This window comes from Carcharhinus amblyrhynchos, chromosome 22 (assembly GCF_965287045.1).
Source record: "Carcharhinus amblyrhynchos chromosome 22, sCarAmb.v2.hapA, whole genome shotgun sequence".
NCBI lineage: Eukaryota > Metazoa > Chordata > Chondrichthyes > Carcharhiniformes > Carcharhinidae > Carcharhinus > Carcharhinus amblyrhynchos.
This window is the reverse complement of record NC_137345.1, coordinates 29061188-29080573: the sequence shown is the minus strand read 5'-3', so window position 1 is coordinate 29080573 and position 19386 is coordinate 29061188. Positions and strand designations below refer to the sequence as shown.

General features: G+C 42.8%; 1 protein-coding gene across 1 annotated transcript in view; it reads right to left on the bottom strand.

Annotated features, from left to right (window-relative positions):
* Nucleotides 1-19386, bottom strand: part of LOC145357026 (metabotropic glutamate receptor 4-like) — a 1215873-nt gene that overhangs the window by 335695 nt on the left and 860792 nt on the right. Inside the window, exon 9 of the mRNA XM_080210073.1 lies at nucleotides 6703-7638. Coding sequence (XP_080066199.1) covers nucleotides 6703-7638 — 936 coding nt within the window. The remainder of the gene's footprint in view (nucleotides 1-6702; nucleotides 7639-19386) is intronic.

Here is a 19386-nt window from a genome sequence, read left to right as displayed (position 1 = left end):
GAAGATAAGCTAACTAAGCAAGTTTTCCAGGATTGCTTTCGGTTTAAGGCTTTACAGATTCTCAGTCTCAAAAGTTTCAGATCATAATCACTACCTCATTTTGGATCCTTTTACTTTGCAATGTTCAGTTTTATTCTCATTTCCCCCTTGTTTTTGATGCTGGTGGCTATTCATCAGTCTGTCATTTACACCTTCTCGAGACACAAGTTTTGTTTCATCACTTGCCCTGTATCCACTCCATTTGGTACTGCACCATCTTCTCTTTTGTGAAGCTGGTATTACTATCTTACATCAACCTGTGTGAATCCCTAAAGTGCAGAAGGAGGCCATTTAGCCCATGAAGTCTGCACAACTCTCCAGAAGAATGTCTTACCCAAACCCATTACAATTAACGACATGATTGTAAATTTTAGTAGTTATCAAAAAAACGATTATTGAACATTTCTCCATAAAGAATATCATATTTTCATGGTGCTACTCAGTATACAAGGATAACTCGAAGTATTTTGAAGTAGTGGATGGCTAGCAGGAGGGAAAAATGAAAAGAGACGTTCGAGAAAGCCAAAGACACCAGGTGAGGGCCAAGGTTTCAAGAGGATTTTGTAAGCAGAGAGGGAAGTGTTTGAGTAAGAGATGGCGTCTGAAAAGATAAAGCACAACCTGAAGAAATAACTCGATGTTGGAGGAACAGTTCATGCCTGCTCACAAAATGTTGGAAAATGAGAAATAGGAGTGGAGATGAATTATACAGCTTCCAGAGCATTCTCCATAATTCAATACAATCATGGATAATCATCTACTTCAACTGCACTTTTTCCCCAATTTCCATTCCCTTCATTTCCCCAAGAGACCAAAAACCTGTTTATCTCAGAGTCAGAGAGGTTTACTATATGGAAACAAGCCCTTTGGCCCAACTTGTCCATTCGCCCAGTTTTTACCATTAAAAAAATGCAGGCAATTGGGAGTAGCTTAAAGTTTATTTATTAGTCACAAGTTAGGCTTACATTAACACTGCAATGAAGTTACTGTGAAATTCCAGCACCTGTCTGGGTCAATGCATCTAACCAGCACATGTTTCAGACTGTGAGAGGAAACGAAGCACCTGGAGGCAATCCACACAGCCACGGGGAGAACATACAAACTCCACACAGACAGTGACAGAAGCCCAAGCCTGAATCCGGGTCCGTGACACTGTGAGGCAGCAGTGCTAACCACTGTGCCACCGTGCTGCCTCCATTTGGCCCATATCCCTCTATACCCATTTTACCCATGTAACCATCTAAATGTTTTCCAAAAGACAAAATTATACCATCTCTACTACTGTCTCTGGCAGCTCGTTCCAGATACTCACGACTCTGAGGGAAAAAAGTTCCCCTCTGAACCCTTTTGTATCTCTCCCCTCTCACTTTAAACCAATGCCCTCTAGTTTTAGACTCCCCTACCTTTGGGAAAAGATATTGACTATCTACCTTATCAATGTCCCTCAATATTTTATTGATCTCTATGACATCACTCCTAATCTTCCTATGCTCCAGGGAAAAACATCCCTGCCTCTCCAGTCTCTCCATATAACTCAAACCATCAAGTCCTGGTAGCATCCTAGTAAATCTTTTCTGCACTCTTTCTAGTTCAATAATATCCTTTCCATAATATGGTGACCAGAACTATACACAGTATTCCAAGTGTGGCCTTACTAATTTCAACATCCGTAACTCTCCAGTGTACAGAAGTTCAAAGATTAGCAACCCTCTGAGTGAAGAAATTTCTTCTCATCTCAGTCCTAAACAAAAAATAAGTACAAAAAGTTACAGGTTGAAGGAAATTATTAATGTGGAAGTCGAGGCCATGGAGGAATTTGAAAATGTTGAATTCAATTCAATGAGGCATGGGTGGTGGTGGGGGAGTGTGGTTGTTTAGCATTTGCAGAGAACTATGCAAGGGAGAAGGGGGAATTTTGTAGGCAGGACACAACTATACTATTTGGAATGAATTGTAAATTTTAGAATATTATCTCCTTCTTGGGGAGCACGAGAGAAATTGAGACTTGCGATGAGTCTTGGGGAAGAGGAGAGGCAGAGAGGGAAGAAAGCTATATTTGTAACAATAGGAGAGAAAGCTGAACATAGGGCTGAGCAGGTTCTGGACTGATGAAGGTCCTTTCAGCCTCGGGCATCTTCGTGCTCACACAAAGACATCAAAACCGGTGAACTTCTTTTCACTGATCACTGTGCTGTTTCAGCCCATGGCCAATCAGACCTGCAGTGCTTAACAGCATGATTTTCCTAGGTGGCACAAGTCTTTGAACTAAAAATTGGTTTAGAGAAAACTGAAGTCCTGCCCCTCAGGAAGAACCGAGCATTGTAGAACTGAGCTGAATGCTGTCAAGAAATTTACATATTTGGGAACTGTCAACTTGTCTGATACCACCATAAACAAGGAAGTGAACAATGATCTTCAAAATTAAAGGGCAAATTTGTAGAGTCTACATTTGATTGTGGAACTACATCCTCACAGACCAACTCAAAGCATACAAAGCCAAATCGTCACCCTTCATCTTTGTGGTGCTGAGTCATGAAGGCTGTATTGCAGTTGTGTAAACCTTCTGGAGCATTTCCATCAGCGCTACTTCCACAGCAGGGCATGTCACAAATAGTGAAATCCCAGAAACGGCCAACATCAACAGCACTGTGGCCACCCTCCTGCAAAGTCAATTGCATTGAGCAGGCATCATTGCCCAGATGGCTGACAGTTGCCTGCCCAACATTGTGTTGTACAGAGAACTGACCACAAGTACATGCAAACATTTCAAGGACTCTCACACTGACCATTGCCAATCGCAAGCACTGACCATAAATGCCACATCAAGAACGCTAAAGATAACTCTGAGACTGAGCAAAGAACCAACAATGGAAGAGAAAAGGGGGGAGAAGAATAGAACCAATTGACCACAGCAGTGATTGCATCTTCACTTGCGACCACTGTGGGAGAATGTGCCAATCATGGGTAGGCCTGACCAGCCACCATGAGGCTGGCAACCAATGAGAAGAGAAATTTAGCCTTCCAAAAAATCTTTGTCTGCAAAGTAATGCCAAGAGTGAGAAATTGAGCAGTGTGTTAAAGTTTCTCCCTGCTGGCAAATTAGGGTTTCTAAGCATAAGCGTGAAGGAAATTAGCTTTCTGATAGTTATAGCAGCCCTTTATTTCCTCCTCTGAGTGGCAATTTCCACCAAATTGACACTCTTGATAGACTTAGCCTCACTGTAATTGCACAGCCCCTGTCTCACCCAACCATCTACACACAGGCTGGATGAGTCAGGAGCAGCAACACGTACCCCAACACGTGTCAGCACAGAGTAATTGGGGTGCAGTAGCTGCCATAAAGGGGCACGTATCAGCACAGAGTAATCGGGGTGCAGTAGCTGCCATAAAGGAGATATTTAAAGGCAAAATTGAAAGGAAGATGGTTAGTTGGAAAGGTAAATCATGAGGACAACTGGGGGGATGGGATGGGGGAGACCAGGAGAGAGAGGGGTGTGGGTCAGACTAGAGGGAAATGGGGTGGTACAGACCAGAGGGGGTTAAGGTGGATTGGAGAGGGGACGGGGTGGACTGGAGGTGTGAGGTTAGTGCAGACTGAAGGGGGGTGGGCATGCAGGGCAATCCGGAAATGGGAGGAGTCAGACAGGGAAAGGGGCAGGTTGGTCAAGTCAGAAGTGGGAGTGGATGTTTATAGGAGATCCACAAGGGGGTTACAATTGTACAGTGTGTCCCAAGCGAGGCTGGTACTGGGTATCAGATGGTTACTGTGCAGTTAGAAATATTTCTTTCCTTCTAACGCTTTCAGAGTAACTATAAAGGTAAAGCTGGCAAAATCACCTGAAGGTAATGATTTAAATTGCTTGTTGGATGGCTCCCAGCCCAGCACAATTGCCAAAGGGAAATGAGCACCTCTGGAAAATTGCTGGAGGAACTTCCTGGAAGGATTCCCTGGCATATTATTAGTGTAGTCACCCTCCAGTGCAACTCTGGGGAACCAGGAAGTTTTGGACCAATATGTATTTGTCTGCACAACTCAAAAAAAGGATAAAAAAAAGTTACGATGAAGTTTGGATCAATAAGATTTGAAAGAAACGTATAATCAATTGAAATATGTTAGGTTATCTCTTTGACATTTTATTAAGGATTATCCTGCCATTCCTTGGCTAGAATATGTGCAGCAGATTTGCTGTTACAAATGGCAGATTTAAAGACACAGCTGATCGGCTGTGCTAAAAATGTTCAATTATTCCAATTTCCCCTCATACTCAAGTCCCCGTTTCAAACTCTAATTCATTTTAAGAGACAGGTTTGACCAAGACTATTGTGCCCCTGACTGCAGACTATGAATAACCTACACCACAAAAGATCCAACTGCTTTCACCTAGCCTTGCCACATACAGAAATCATACTGTGAAATTGTAAGGTTGCAAAGCAGATGCTGGGGAGAAAAATACATAGCATTTATTATGCATCTTTCAATATAATTAACAAATGGTTCAGCTAAATTATCTTTGCTTTGCCTAGCCACATGCAGAATTAATTAAGCCATGTGAATTTAAATTATTGGTAATGTCCTGGGTTCATTCCAACACTGTATTGTACAAGTTCAGTCGACTACAGATTGCAGGTACCCCCGAATTTCAGGACAAACAAAATCCCGAATCATGAACAATTGTCAATCTATGCATGTTAACGGCATGCTAAAATATTTTTGTACTTAACTTTGTGTCTCCTCAAATCTATGTGATGTTAAATCAGAATTCAGCTATTAAAGGAAACATCACAGAAAATTCATCACAGAGATAGATATCATTTCAGTATGGGAGCTTTTTCTACAAGTAATAAGTACTGGTTGGGATTTCCCAATCTCGTTTACCCTACCACCGCTGTCAGCAGGAATAAGAGAATTTGGCGCTCAGCCAAATTTTCGTTCGCTGCAGCGGGACCACAGAACACTAGCTGCAGACGAGATTGGAGAATCCAGCCCTCCATTCACTACGGCGGGATCGGGGAATCCCATCCAGGGCAAGATTGGAGAATTCCGACTATCAATTAACATTCATTTTACACTTCTGATGTTCTGAATCAGTGGCTAAGTAAAGTGAATGTGATCAGCTGCTGAGAAGATTCGAGTCAGGATAATTCTAACAAATTAAGTTCAAAGCATTTACAACATTGTCCCCCTGATGGGGAGTTTTACCAGCCAGCAGCACACATTAGAAATTCTGCCAAGTTTTATATTTAATCTTCTGGCCATTTGAATAAATGTCGGAAAATCATTTTGTGCTTCTGTTCATTGCTGCCAGAAGTGGAAAGTAACCAGATTAATCCCAATGTCATGATTTTGTGCTTAAAAAGACAAGGGGCAAGATTGCTCATCAATGTTGGTGTGATATGATTATGGCTAGATTAAGAAATTCAATTGATAGTACATTGCCAGTTGCGCTATACAAACACAAACAGCAGTACAGCGGTTATTTTGCATATTTTCCCTTTTGTGATTAAAGATGTATTTCATCATTTACTACGATAATGCTACATTTTTTATTTTATGGTTTTATGACTGGTACAGTGGGGTCTTCCCTTCAAGTTCTCATCGCTTAAATTGTTCCAGTGCCATCAAATTCCATGTCACAGAAATACTTTGATAACTAACATTAATGAAGTTGTGATACCTTCTTAAAGACATGTCCAAATGCATGCAGCCAATCTTAAGTAAAGCTTCTGCATCCTTTATATTTCTAAGCAGTCTGCAACTATCATCAGTTAAACAAATATCACATTTTCTGTTCTCTCTTCCAACACTGCTTTGAATGCACACTTGTAGTGTGTTGAGATGGTGACAGCATTCATCACTATAGACACTAAAGTCAATGCTTCCTTAGAAATACAGCAAATGAACTTACGCTGTTCACTCAGAAGTACCTGCTCTATTTTGCTCTATTATAAATTTGACAGTAAGATCTGCATCACTTTGCTACAGATCTAGGCCAATATGGGCAGCAGGAATGAACAGGAAGTGGCAACAATTAGTTATCAGGAATTTCCTTCCCATTGATGAGAGGGATACTTGCAGAAAATGGCATTAGGAAAGCATAATAGAAATATTACATATATAATGATTTATCAGTAACTGCCCATGATGTAAACTTGACTGCTGGGGGTGGGAGGGGGGATGTTTTCAAGATAACTGGCAATGTGGAAAACCTTTATCAGATGAAAACTGAATGTTTTGCACGGCTAATAAGCACTAACCTTAAACCTGAAAATGCTGACAAAAAGCCTCTGAGTGACTAATTGGCCTTTTTTTTTGTCCAAATGCATTGACAGCTCCATCAAATGGATGTCAATTTGGTTTCGCCAGCAAGTTTTAAAGTTCTGGTAACCAGACTAAGACAATCGAGGAGATTTTATTGGATCTGAAACAGCTACAACAAAGGCCACAATGGAAATCGGATGATTAAGCTGGTCGGAACAGACACTCGCAAAGGGAACTTCACTATTTCACTATCCTCAGGAAAATCTCCATTATTGTGGCTCTTTGTGGCCTCACCACTTTTCAAATTCACAACAATTGCTAATTATTTTAAACAAAGCAACATTCACAAATCACACACAGTTTTTTGCTCTCCTTCTGGCATGGGGAATGGGGGTAGTACTTACTTTTTCAGCAGACTGTGCAGTCCCAAAAAATATTGGAATGAAGGCTAACCAGACAATGCAGGTGGTGTACATGGTAAATCCAATAGGCTTGGCCTCATTGAAGGTCTCTGGAACCCCTCGGGTTTTGATGGCGTACACGGTGCATGTGACCATGAGGAGCATGCTGTATCCAAGTAAACAGATGAGGGACAGATCAGAAATATCGCATTTGAGAATTCCACGAGCAAGCTTAGGATTGGCAGTCTTTTGGTCATCATAGTCAATGTAGGAGTGGGGTGGGTCAGCAATGAACCAGATACAGACTCCGAGTAGCTGCACAGAGATGAAGCTGAAAGTTATCATAAGCTGAGAGGCTGGACTGATAAACCTGGGGGCGCTGACTGATTTCTTGCCTTGTTCGAATATCCGATATATCCTGTTGGTTTTGGTGAGCAGAGCCGCGTAGCTGATGCTCATACCCAACCCGAGGAAGATGCGTCTCATGGAGCAGATGGCAACATCCGGCTCCGCTATCATGAGGAAGGTAATGGCGTAACAGAGGAAAATTCCCGTGAGAAGCACATAACTTAATTCTCGGCCGGAGGCTTTGACAATTGGTGTGTCGTTGTAGCGAATGAATGTTATGACGACAAACAATGTAGCAATGATGCCGATAATTGCAAAGAATACAGGGGCAACGGCCCAAGGAGAATACCAATCCAGTTTGACGATGGGGATTGGGCGACATCCCGTGTGGTTCTCGTTGGGTCGCATGTCAAAGTGGCAGACCTTGCAGTTGTACTTATCCACCTGGTACTGGTAGCCATCACAGAGTTCACAGTGCCAGCAGCAAGGAATGCCCTTCACAATTTTTTTTCTCTCCCCGGGTTTACACGGGAGGCTGCAGATTGAAACTGGAAGCTGCCGGGATCCTGATGGCCACTGCATTGTCCGAATCTGAAAATGTGACAGAGAGTAAAGGAATGTTAAGGTGCCTCAAACTAGGAACTGAAAGGTAATCACAGTGATTCTGAATCACATTTAAAATAATAGCTTACATAATGTTATTGACAAGAGTGGAGTATTTTACATTTTAGAACTTGTAGTCCTTTCCTCATTGAGTTCAAAACATTAGTCACCTCAATATGGAGATGCACTGATAGGAAGCCAGGCACTTTCACAAAGGGCAGAATGGAAATCCAGAAAAAAAAATCATTCGCAAGCCATCTCTGTATACATCGTATCATAGGGGTTCTTGAGCTGCATTGGTCAATAGTAGGCATCCATGAGTTATCTTGGTCTACGTTGCATGGGAATCCCAATTGGGAGAGAAAAGAGGTGAAGAAGCTGGGTATGGGCGAGAGGCTGAATAAATTATTTAAGTTTATGATGATATTCATTTCCATATCTTTAGCAAATCTGGTGCCCAATCATCCAGGCTTGTGGCCTAGCTGGTTCTCTCCAGCAAGGAAAACACCTGCTCCTATGAACGGGGAACAGTTACGTTGGCCTCACTGATAGAATCAAATGCCATTGAGGCCCGCTGGGGTGGCCAAGGGAAAGAGAGGTTGCCCCTTGGGCAGTGTCAGACTGGTAGTGCCAGACTAGCACCTTGGCACAGCCAACAATGGCAACTCAGTAATGCCCACCCAGCAGTGCCAGGGGAGGGCACTAGGGGTTGCATTTTAGGCAATGTGGGACTCATGATTGGCCGCCCATGATTATGGGGAGTGGGGGGAGTTTGTTCAGGCTACCTGCAGCAACAGGGGCCTGACAGCTCTCTCAGTGCAAAATCAGAGGACTGCACATGTGCAATAGCTCCCTCTGCTGTTAGTATTGCACATGTGCAGACACAGAGGCATGTGCATGCATACTTGCTCCCTCTGAAGGCTGCCAGGCAAATTAAGCCAAGCCCACTGCCTACACCAGCTAGAAATTGTCTGAACCATTTTTCCATGCACTATGTCGATGGATCCCAAGAAAATAAATTTGTGGAATGTGTAAGAGCTTTTTTTGGAACAGCTTTTTACAGAGCTTACTAGGGAACAGGCAATTCTAGATTTAGTGATGTGTAATGAAGCAGACTTGATTAGGGAACTTAAGCTGAAAGAAACTTCAGGAGCAGTGATTATAATATGATACAATTTACTCTGCAGTTTGAGAGGGAGAAGCTGGAATGAGATGTAATGGTATTAAAATTAAACAAAGGTAATTACAAAGACATAAGGGAGGAGCTGGCCAGAGTTGATTGGAAAGGGACCCTAGCAGGAAAGACAGTAGAACAGCAATAGCGGGAGATTTTAGAGGATATCGGGAGGCACAACAGAAATTCATCCGAAGTAGCGAGAAACTTGCTAAGGGGAGGTTGAGGCATCCATGATGAGGGAAATCAAGGACAGCATAAAAGCAAAAGAAAAAACATTTGTGGCAAGGATTAGTGGTAAGCCAAAGGATTGAGAAGCCTTCAAAAGTGAGCAGAGGACATCTAAAAAAACAATAAGAGGGGAGAAGATGAGATATAAATATAAGCTAGCTAGTTATATAAAAGAAGATAGGAAGAGTTTTTTCAATATATAAAAAGCAAAAATAGATATTGGGCCACTGGAAAATGATGCTGGAGAAGTAAGAATAGGAAACAAAGAAATGGCAGAGGAACTGAATAGTTACTTTGCATCAGTGTTCATGGTGGAAGACAGCAGTGGGATGCCAGAGATCCAGGAGAGTCCTGGGGCACAGGTGAGTGTTGTGGCCAAGGAGAAGGTTCTGTGGAAACTAAAAGATCTGAAGGTGGATAAGTGACCTGGACCGGATAGACTACACCCTAGGCTTCTAAAAGAAATAGCTGAGGAAATTGTGAAGGCTTTGGTGGTGATCTTTCAGGAATCCAGCGGACTGGAAAGTAGCTAATGTAACACTGCTCTTTAAGAAGGGAGGGAGGCAGCAGATGGGAAATTATCGGCCAGTTAGCCCAACTTGAATCATTGGCAAGATTTTAGAGTCCGTTCTTAACGATGAGATCGTGTACATCTTGGAAGTGCATGGTAAAATAGGACTTAATGAGCGTGGCTTTGTCAAGGGGAGGTCATGTCTGACAAATCTGTTAGAGTTCTTTGAGGAGGTAACAAGGAAGTTAGATAAAGGAGAACCAGTGGACGTGATTTATTTCGATTTCCAGAAGGCCTTTGACAAGGTGCCGCATAGGAATCCGGGGATTTATGAGACAGACATGCAACTGGTACCCATTGGGAAAGGAAATGAAAATTCAGGCTAACCAATGCATGTGTCATCTATTTGATGCTCTGTGTCTTCTCTTCAGGTATCGTGTTATCCAGAAATAAGCTATAAGCAGAGAAGCACACCAGTTGAGGAAAATTAGCCATTGGCAGCAATGTCCTCATGTTTTAAGCAGGTTTTACTGTGAGTGATAAAGCTCCAGCTTGTTGAGTCACAGCTGGCTCAGGCTCTTGTCCACATCTATGGTTTCATGCCTGCTGATTTCCCTAGCTTGTCTTCTTTCACCTTTTATCAGTTGAACCACAAAGTAACTGTAATGAACTGTTTTAAAAACAAACTTTCAGAACATTGCCCCAACGTTTGCTGAAAGGTATACAAAATTGCAAACTATGGGGTAAAGTCATAATATGAGCACTAAATGTCATAGGGAGCACTGTCGAAAAGTCAATTTGAAAGCAGCTTCACACGCGATTTATTCAAATTGGATGAAAAAAGTGAACCTGCTGCTTAATTTTATTGGTCACCAGTGGGTGGGAAGGCTGGCGGGTGGATCCGTACACTAAGACAACGTGACATTGGCAGCTGATCCACTATCTGCCTGAATGCCCCTACCACACTTTTAACATTTATTTATTGTTCACAAGTAGGCTTACATTAACACCGAAGTTACTGTGAAAATCCCCTAGTCGCCACATTCCGGATACACTGAGGAGGAATTTAGCATGGTCAAAGCACGCAACCAGCGCATCTTTCAGACTGTGGGAGAAAACTGGAGCACCGGAGGAAACCCATGCAGACATGAGGAGAACATGCAGACTCCGCACAGACAGTGACCCAAGCTAGGAATCGAACCTGGGCCCCTGGCGCTGTGAGGCAGCAGTGCTAACTACTGTGCCGCTGCCACACTTTTACGAATGCTGGAGGAATGTTGAATGTGTTGGCTGCCCTAGTGTAACTGAAACCCTTAAGTGAGCAATTAACACCCTCTGCTATTTGGATTTAAGTGGTGGTAGGGAGGGGTTAACATTCAGCATGCAGCCCAGCAATCTAACAGGGTGAGAGAGGGGCTGGTGTTTCATGATGGATGCCCCTTGGTGCCTCATGGAGGCATTTCCCCACAGTTTTACTCCCCCAGGCACCTCGCCCCTGCCCTGTCGAACATCACCTCCCCACCCCACCTAGCTGGGCCCTGTCAGCCTGTTCCCTGGAAGATCCTGGATACATCTGCATATCCAGGCCCATATTTGCCCACCTACAGCACCAGCAATGACTGCTATTCTCACTGGCACTACCAGGATGCAGAACTGCTGGCTTCTGATTGGCTGGGTATGCTATTAAGCTAGGCTTCTTTCTGGACCCGCCTCATTCCAATTAAAGGGCCACCACCCAAAAAATGAAAATGGAGTGAGTTGGCAGAGTGGGGGCTGCCGATCCCTGACATTTATGCTGAGGATGTGGGAGCTGCCCTCAATGTAGCCTCCAGCCTCTGGTATAAATATTAGCAGGTGAGATATGCCAAGCATAGAGTTAAACATTTTCACTGCAGAAAATTTAAGGCAATAATGAGGCTAAGGCATAAGGACCTCAGCTGGCTAAATACAAGAAAGCACTGTATCCCAGCCCAGAAGGAATTTTGTGAAACACCTGCTCTCACTACTTGACACTGCCTCTGCACTGATTGAACATCTGCCCTCCTGGCATGCGAGGCTGCAGATTTATACAGATGCCCTTAGATTTTCATAGGGTTTTTTTGTCCTGATCTCCTGCCAGATCTCTAATCCAGGATCAGTTAAATCCCCGGAGAAATGACTTCAGTGACATTTTCAGATTGGAAACTACATATGACTCACATGATATTTTAATAAACTCTACCATAAGCCCAAAATGACAAGATGATCATTTTCATTGACTCGTGATTCTAACACGATATGAGTTTTGGCAGTGTATGAGGCAGTCACTGGGAACTTCAGACTGAAGTATAAATTGGGTCCTACGGCATCAATAGGACACAAATGGTATTTTCTGATGGGGGGGAGGGGTTGTGGGTCTACTTGCTGTACAGACAGAGAGGCCTGTCAGGCAAGTGGAAAACTTTTTTTTGTGAGGCTACAAGGCCTCTGGACACCATGAGGTAAGTCACTGCTTCCCCATGTCACTCACACAATAAGACAAGATGAGGCTTAAGGGAGGCAAAATAAAATCCTCATAAACATTGTTTACATGATTTGATTTATTATTGTTACTTGTAATGGGATATATGGCCAGCACGGTGGCCCACTGGTCAGCAGTGCTGCCTCACAGCTCCAGGGACCCAGGTTTGATTCCTGGCTTGGGTCACTGTCTGTGTGGAGCTTGCACATTCTCCCCGTGTCTGTGTGGGTTTTCTCCAGTGCTGTGGTTTCCTCCCACAATCTAAAAGATGTGCTGGTTAGGTGCATTGACCTGAACAGGCGGTGGAATGTGGTGATTAGGGGAATTTCACAGTAACTTCATTGCAATGTTAATATAAGCCTTGTGACTAATAAATATAGTGAAAAGTCTTGTTTCTGGTGCACTATACAGATAAAGCATACCGTTCGTGGAGTACATAGGTGAGAAGTAAAGGAGAGGGTGCAGTAAGTAGCATTACAGTCATAGCTGAGGTGTAGAGAAAGATCAACTTAATATAAGGTTGGTCCATACAAAAGTCTTGATGGCAACAGGGAAGATGCCATTCTTGAATTGGTTGCTATGTGAACTCAGACTGTTGTATCTTTTCCCCAACAGAAGTAGGTGGAAATATATTAAATTAAATGTATTAATTTCTTAAAGCAAATATTTCTGATATTTTTCTTGGGGTTTTAGCACTCTCCTACCATAGTGGTAATGGTTGACATTGATTGTTCTTGGAGATTTTTAAAGCAGTAGGGTGGAATTTTCTCAAAAAAATGACTACTAGGGGAATCTTACAATAATGGCAGTGTTGTGTCTGGTGAGAAGACTGGCGTGAACCAGATTATACCCAGGAGCAGTGCCTAGGAGGATTCCAATGGGGTTTTGTGCCACCACTGAACATGCTAAATCCTTCGCCTTGCTCTACTCTGATGCAACTGGGCGCAAAGTCATGGGAAAAAGGTGGCCATAATGTTTAGAAGTTATTTTTCTAGGAGTTGAAGTTGATTGATTTTTAGCAGAGACATTAAAGTACTCTTAATTCAAATTTCACCTACCATGGGTGGATTTGAACCTGAGTTCCCAAATAGGTCTGTGGATTACTAGACCACTGACAATACCACTATGCCATCACTTCCCTTTTAGCCCTGTCGAGGCAGATTTTTATTCCCTAAACAACAGTAATGAACCAGGTATAATTTATGTTAATCAACAACTATTAGACTAACAATTAATTGTAGATTTATTTATTGCACTTAAATTCCATCAATTGCTGTGGTGGGATTTGAAGAAATATCCCCAGAGTATTAGCCTGGGCCTCTGGGTAACTAATCCGGTGACGTTAACAGTACACCACTGCCTCCCCTTTAACATTGTGCCACTAGCCTCCCCTTCACTGCCTGACAACAAACTAGTTTGTAATGAGTTAGATTTTTAAAGGGTAGGAATATATTCTTTTTTAAAAATGAGAAGAAGGCAGGAATTTCAAATTTGTCAGCAACATGTTAGAGTGGTGTAACAATTCAAACTAACTGGTAGATCAGTAAGAAGTTTGGAATATTAATGGCAGACTAATGTTAGTTTCAACATCAAGAACTTATCGGTCTTTGGAAATAGTAAAACACCTTGAGGCACCTCAGTTATCCCGAGCCAGATATTAGAACAATAGCTAATAATAAGAAAAGGCTAAGAGCTTGGTCATAAAGATAGATTTTAAGGAGAGAGAGAGAGAGATGGAAAGGCTTCAGAAAGGAATTCCAAAGCTTTACAATCAAATGGACTGGAAAAGGATGAGGATGCGTTGCAGTATATAATTTTGTCACAGTCCTGTATTGCATTAAAAAGTTATGTGAAGCCAAAATGATATGGTACATTGCAAGTGTAATGTTATTTGCTAAATGGCAAATATGCGTTCATAGCCAGTTGATTTTTACAGTCAACATACGCTGAAAACAAGAATTTATCAGCCCCTTATTCCAATGTTAAGAGATTCAGATTTGAGAGCTCATTGAGAATACTAGGTAGGTCATGGGAACATTTTCTGCCATCTAAGTCTATTTTAAGTATAGATTTCTGTGGACACATGAGCCTGTACTATTTGGAAGTGAGCCCTGCAGCTGAACAGAATAAAATGATTGCAGAAATAAATGAGGATGAATGTTTTGAATCATAAAATCATAGAATGGTTACAGCACAGAGGCCTTTCAGCCTGTCATCCTAGTGTCAGGTTCATAGGGAGAAAGCCCTGCAAAATATTTTGCTTTAGATATCAAGGCCTTGATTAAATCTGCCACCACACTCTCAGGCATTCCAGATCCAAACTTGAGATAATTGTTGCCACTGTCCCAAATGACCATTGGCTGTTCTCCCTTTGAGGGGTTGAGGAGGAGCTGAGTGATGGTGATTTAATTGGAGGCTCACCACACCTCAGACATGGGGCAAGATTCAGAAGATGGAGCGTTCATGAATAATCCCACTGGAATTGAACACATACTGCTGGTGTCACTGTGCATCATGAACCAGCCGTCCAGCCAACTAAGCTAACTCACTTCCAATCCTAACCAGACACTTAGGTAAATAAAAATTCCTCATGACACTGTTGCTGATTTTGTTAATCACCTTAAATCAATGCCCTCTGGCTCACAATCCTTCCACCACTAGGAATAATCTCTATCTATTCTGTTTAGACACCATGAATTTGAAAACCTCTATCAAATCTCCTCTTAATCTCTTCTCCAAGGAGAACAATCGTAGCTTCTCCAATCTCCCAATGCAGCTCCTCACCCTGACACCATTCCCCTGAATCGCTTCTGCACCCTCCCTCATTCCTTTTCATCCTTCTGAAAGTGTGGTGCCCCAAATTAGACACTACTTACTTGATGTTAGTTTCAACATCAAGAACATACTGATCTTTTGGAAATAGTAAAACACCTTAAGGTACCTCAGTTATGAATTTGATCCTGAACTAGATATTAGAACAATTGCTAATAATAATAATAAAGACTAAAATTTGTGATTCATGTAGTAGGACACCCAGGTCCCCCTAATCCTCAAAGCTCTGCAAACTCTTACAATTTACACAATAAGTTTATTTTTTATTCTTCTGACCAAAATGGACAATTACACATTTGTCCACATTCATAGAATCCGTACAGTGCAGAAGGAAGCCATTTGGCCATTCGAGTCTGCACCAACCACATTCCCACCCAGCCCCTATCCACACAGCCAACATATTTACCCTACTAGTCTCCTTGACCCTAAGAGGCAATTTCGCATGGCCAATCCACCTAACCTGCACACCTTTGGACTATGGGAGGTAACTGGAGCATCTGGAGGAAACCCATGCAGATATAAGGAGAATGTGCAAACTCCACACAAACAATGACACAACACCACTCAACTCTGCAAGATGTGCTGGATGCCATCATCTCACGTGAAAACACCATCCACGAGGTACACGGCGCATTCTCTTGCGACTCGCCCAACATTGTCTACCTAATACACTGTAGGAAAGGATGATCTGAGGCATGGTCCTAGAAATCACTGAAACTCTACAGTGCAGCAAGAGGCCATTTGCCCATTGAGTCTGCACCAACCACAATCTCATCCAGGCTCTACCCCCATATCCCTACAAATTTACCCGTAATCCCTCTAGCCTATACATCTCAGGACACCAAGAGGTAATTTTAGCATGGCCAATCAACCCACACATCTTTAGACTGTGGGAGGAAACCAAAACACCTGGAGGAAACCCACGCAGACACGAGGAGAATTTGCAAACTCCATACATACAGTGACCCAAGCTGAGAATTGAACCCAGGTCTCTGGAGCTGTGAAGCAGCAGTGCTAACCACTGTGCTACCATGCCGGCACATTGGCGAGACCATGCAGATGCTACAACAATGGATGAATGAACACTGCTTGGCATTCATCAGGTCCTGCCTGGTGAACACTTGATGTGGAGATGCTGGCGTTGGACTGGGGTAAACACAGTAAGAAGTCTGACAACACCAGGTTTAAGTCCAACCGATTTATTTGATAGTAAACTCATAAGCTTTCAAGGTTAAACACTTCAGCAGTCAAGGCCATTCAGCCACTGATCTTTGGGTAAGCGTTCTCCAAGGCGGCCTTCAAGGCACATGACAACACAGAATCGCTGAGTAGAAATGGATTGCCAGGTTCAGCACACATGAGGACGGCCTCAACCAGGATCTTGGGTTCATGTCACAATCTCTCTAACCCCCATGACTAATCTCACTAACTGTCCTGGCTTGAGACAATTCACACCTCTTTAACTCGTGCTTAACCCTCTCTCCATTTGCATTGTCTGTATCTGTAAAGACTCGATTACCTGTTAAGACTTACATTCTAACCATTATCTTGTAATTGAGTTTGTGTCTATATTTGCCCTGTTTGTGAACCCAACTCATCACTCACCTGATGAAGGGGCAGCGCTCTGAAAGCTTGTGCTACCAAATAAACCTGTTGGACTTTAACCTGGTGTTGTGAGACTTCTCACTGGTATAAATAGAAAGCAGATGAGAATTGTGGAGAGCTTGTGTGGCCCAGACCATGGCCCCAAGTGTTGGAGTAATGAAGTTCCTTTATTAAACTTTTTTCTTTGATTTACTTTCTGAAGTTAGTTCTTTTATTGCTTGTGAATGAAGTATCCTTACTGCCGAATGAAGAGGGAGGGAGGGAAAGGGGGATTCTGCTTTTGTGGGGGGGTTGGGCTAGTGGTGGGGTGGGCATTGGTGATTTGGGGGGGTGGGGGAGAGTTGGGACTAACGATCAGGGGGTGGTCAGGCAGCGATTATGGGGGGATGGGGAAGGATAGGATTGAGGGGATGGGGAATGTCAACTCATGGAGTGGGCACACCCAATAGGCTGCCTAGGCTTTCTGATATTGGCCCCTCTGGCAGATGTAGGCTCCACCTGCCCCACCCACTGGCATGGATCACCTGACCGTCATTGTATTGCGCAGAGTGCCATAAATTCATGAAACTCAGCTCAGTAAAAAAAATTTTGGACACTTTGAATTTTTGGGGAAAAACCACCCCAATATGCTTTCAGATCCAACTAATTTACTTAATTATAGAATTCCCATCCTACTCACACAAGTAGAAGTAAGTGGTGTCAGGAAAGCTTCCGTTTTTCTTTATGCATTTCACATTAGCAAATTTATCAACTGCTTAAATGTACACAATTCTTGTTTTGATCCAGTGGAACAGTGAGCCTTGAACCATTTCACTCAACTCGGGGACCACACAAAGAGTTAATGCAGATATTCTGGTAAACTGAGATCATGCATTGTCCAGCCAGGAGTCAATGTAGGTTAGTGAGCATAAGAATGATAGATGAACAACACTAGGACACTGGAGATTGGAGGGCTTAGCGGAATAGTCAAATCTAGAGGTAACAAAGGCATGGATGAGGATTTTGAGAAATAATGGATTGGGGTAGCAATGGAAACAAATATTAAGGATGTAGAAATGGGTGGAGGAAAGTTGTTGTTCGGATGGTCAAGTGGTCTAAGGCACCAGGTTCAAGGAGTGTCATTCTTTGCTTTGTTTAAACCTGGTGAATACAGGTCCCTTTTTAGAGATGTAGGTTCAAATCCCAATCCTGACATACCCTGTCAGCAGCACGGTGGCACAGTAGTTAGCACTGCAGCCTGACAGCTCCATGGCTTTAATTCTAGCCTGGGGTAAGTGTCTATATAGAATTTGCACGTTTTCTCTCTGTCTGTGTGAGTTTCCTCCAGGTGCTCTGGTTTCCTCCCATCATCCAGGTTATGTGGATTGGCTATGGTAAATCTGTAGGGTTACAGGGATAGAGCGGGAGAGGTGGCCTGAATAGGACACTCAGAGAATCAGTGCAGATTTATTGGGCCAAATGGTTTCTTCTGCACTGTATGGGATTCTGTTTCTACTCAGCTAGTGTTGGATTTTTCAACAAACACAAATCAGAGACATTAGGAGAATGGAGCGGTGTAGTGATGAGGTACCATTGTATGTCATGGATGTCCATATGGAACTTGACATGTGTTTTCAGGTGATGTTGCAGAGGGGAGCATGGGAATAAGAATATCCTTGGAAATCTTCAGAGCTAACAAAGCTTAAAATCCAGTGTCTAGGACCAGCTGGGAAAGCTGATACACGGGATGAATTGATTGGCAATTTGGCCAAGAGATAAACAAAATAGTCGCTAAGGAGTTGTCAAAATCAGAATTATGGACCTGTAACTATTAGATTATTAAAAATGTTTACTGGTCAGGAAGTTCTGACTCTCAACAAAATGAGTAATATTTGAAAATCTCAGTAGTTCACATATGTTAATAAAAACTGACACACTGAAACAGTTTCACAGGACTGAGTTACCCTCTTCTTATTTGGACATTCAGGTCTTTACTCTTTGAGAGATTTATCTCCATGAGATTTAAGATTTAAAAGGTTACACCTCCTATCCCCTTTTCTCCCAAAGCAGGAATCATTCAAGCAGTTGGACAGCCAATTCAAAGAAAGGAACTGCAGATTCGCTTAAATCAAGAATGAGAAAACAGTTTTCGAAGTTGAAATTGGAAGGTTAATCGAGGTTCAGATGTAAAATGTGTATCGCCGCAGTATTTCATCTCACGCCTCCAAGCACAGTATGAGGCTTAAGCATTGGATAAGAGAGCTGAGAAATGAATAGCTGCAGTTTAGCTAAGTCAGGATGAGAAGATGACTGAAGGAAGGAGATGAAGGGCATAGATAATGGCTCACCACAGGTGTTCAAAGGGAAAGCGGAGCAATCAGCACAAAATCAAACAGCTGACACCTCAAAAATGCTTGACACAAAGGACTAGGTATCTCCAACTCCACACAGTTAACTTGTCAGAAACTGATAGCTCTGTAAATATAACCTTGCCAAGCTACACATCAACTTCAAAATTTGAATATAATCACACTGAACAGCAAACAAATGGAATGATCCCAGGTTCCTCGTGTACCACAATGTCACACTGGCTGCTACCTCTCAGTGCCACGGACCCGGGTTCAATTCCGGCCTTGGGTGACTGTCTGTGTGGAGTTTGCATGTTCTCTCCATGCCCGGGTGCTCAGGTTTCCTCCCTCGGTCCGAAAGGTGCATTGATCATGCTAAATTGTCCCTCAGTGTCAGAGGGATTTGCGGGGTTACAATAGGGCCTGGGTGGGATTGTTGGTGCAAGCTTGGTAAGCCAAATAGACTTTTTCTGCACTGTAGGGATTCTATGACATAAAATATTTGGGATCGTACATAATAATAGCCCAGATTTTGTGACAGAAATAATGGTGAGGA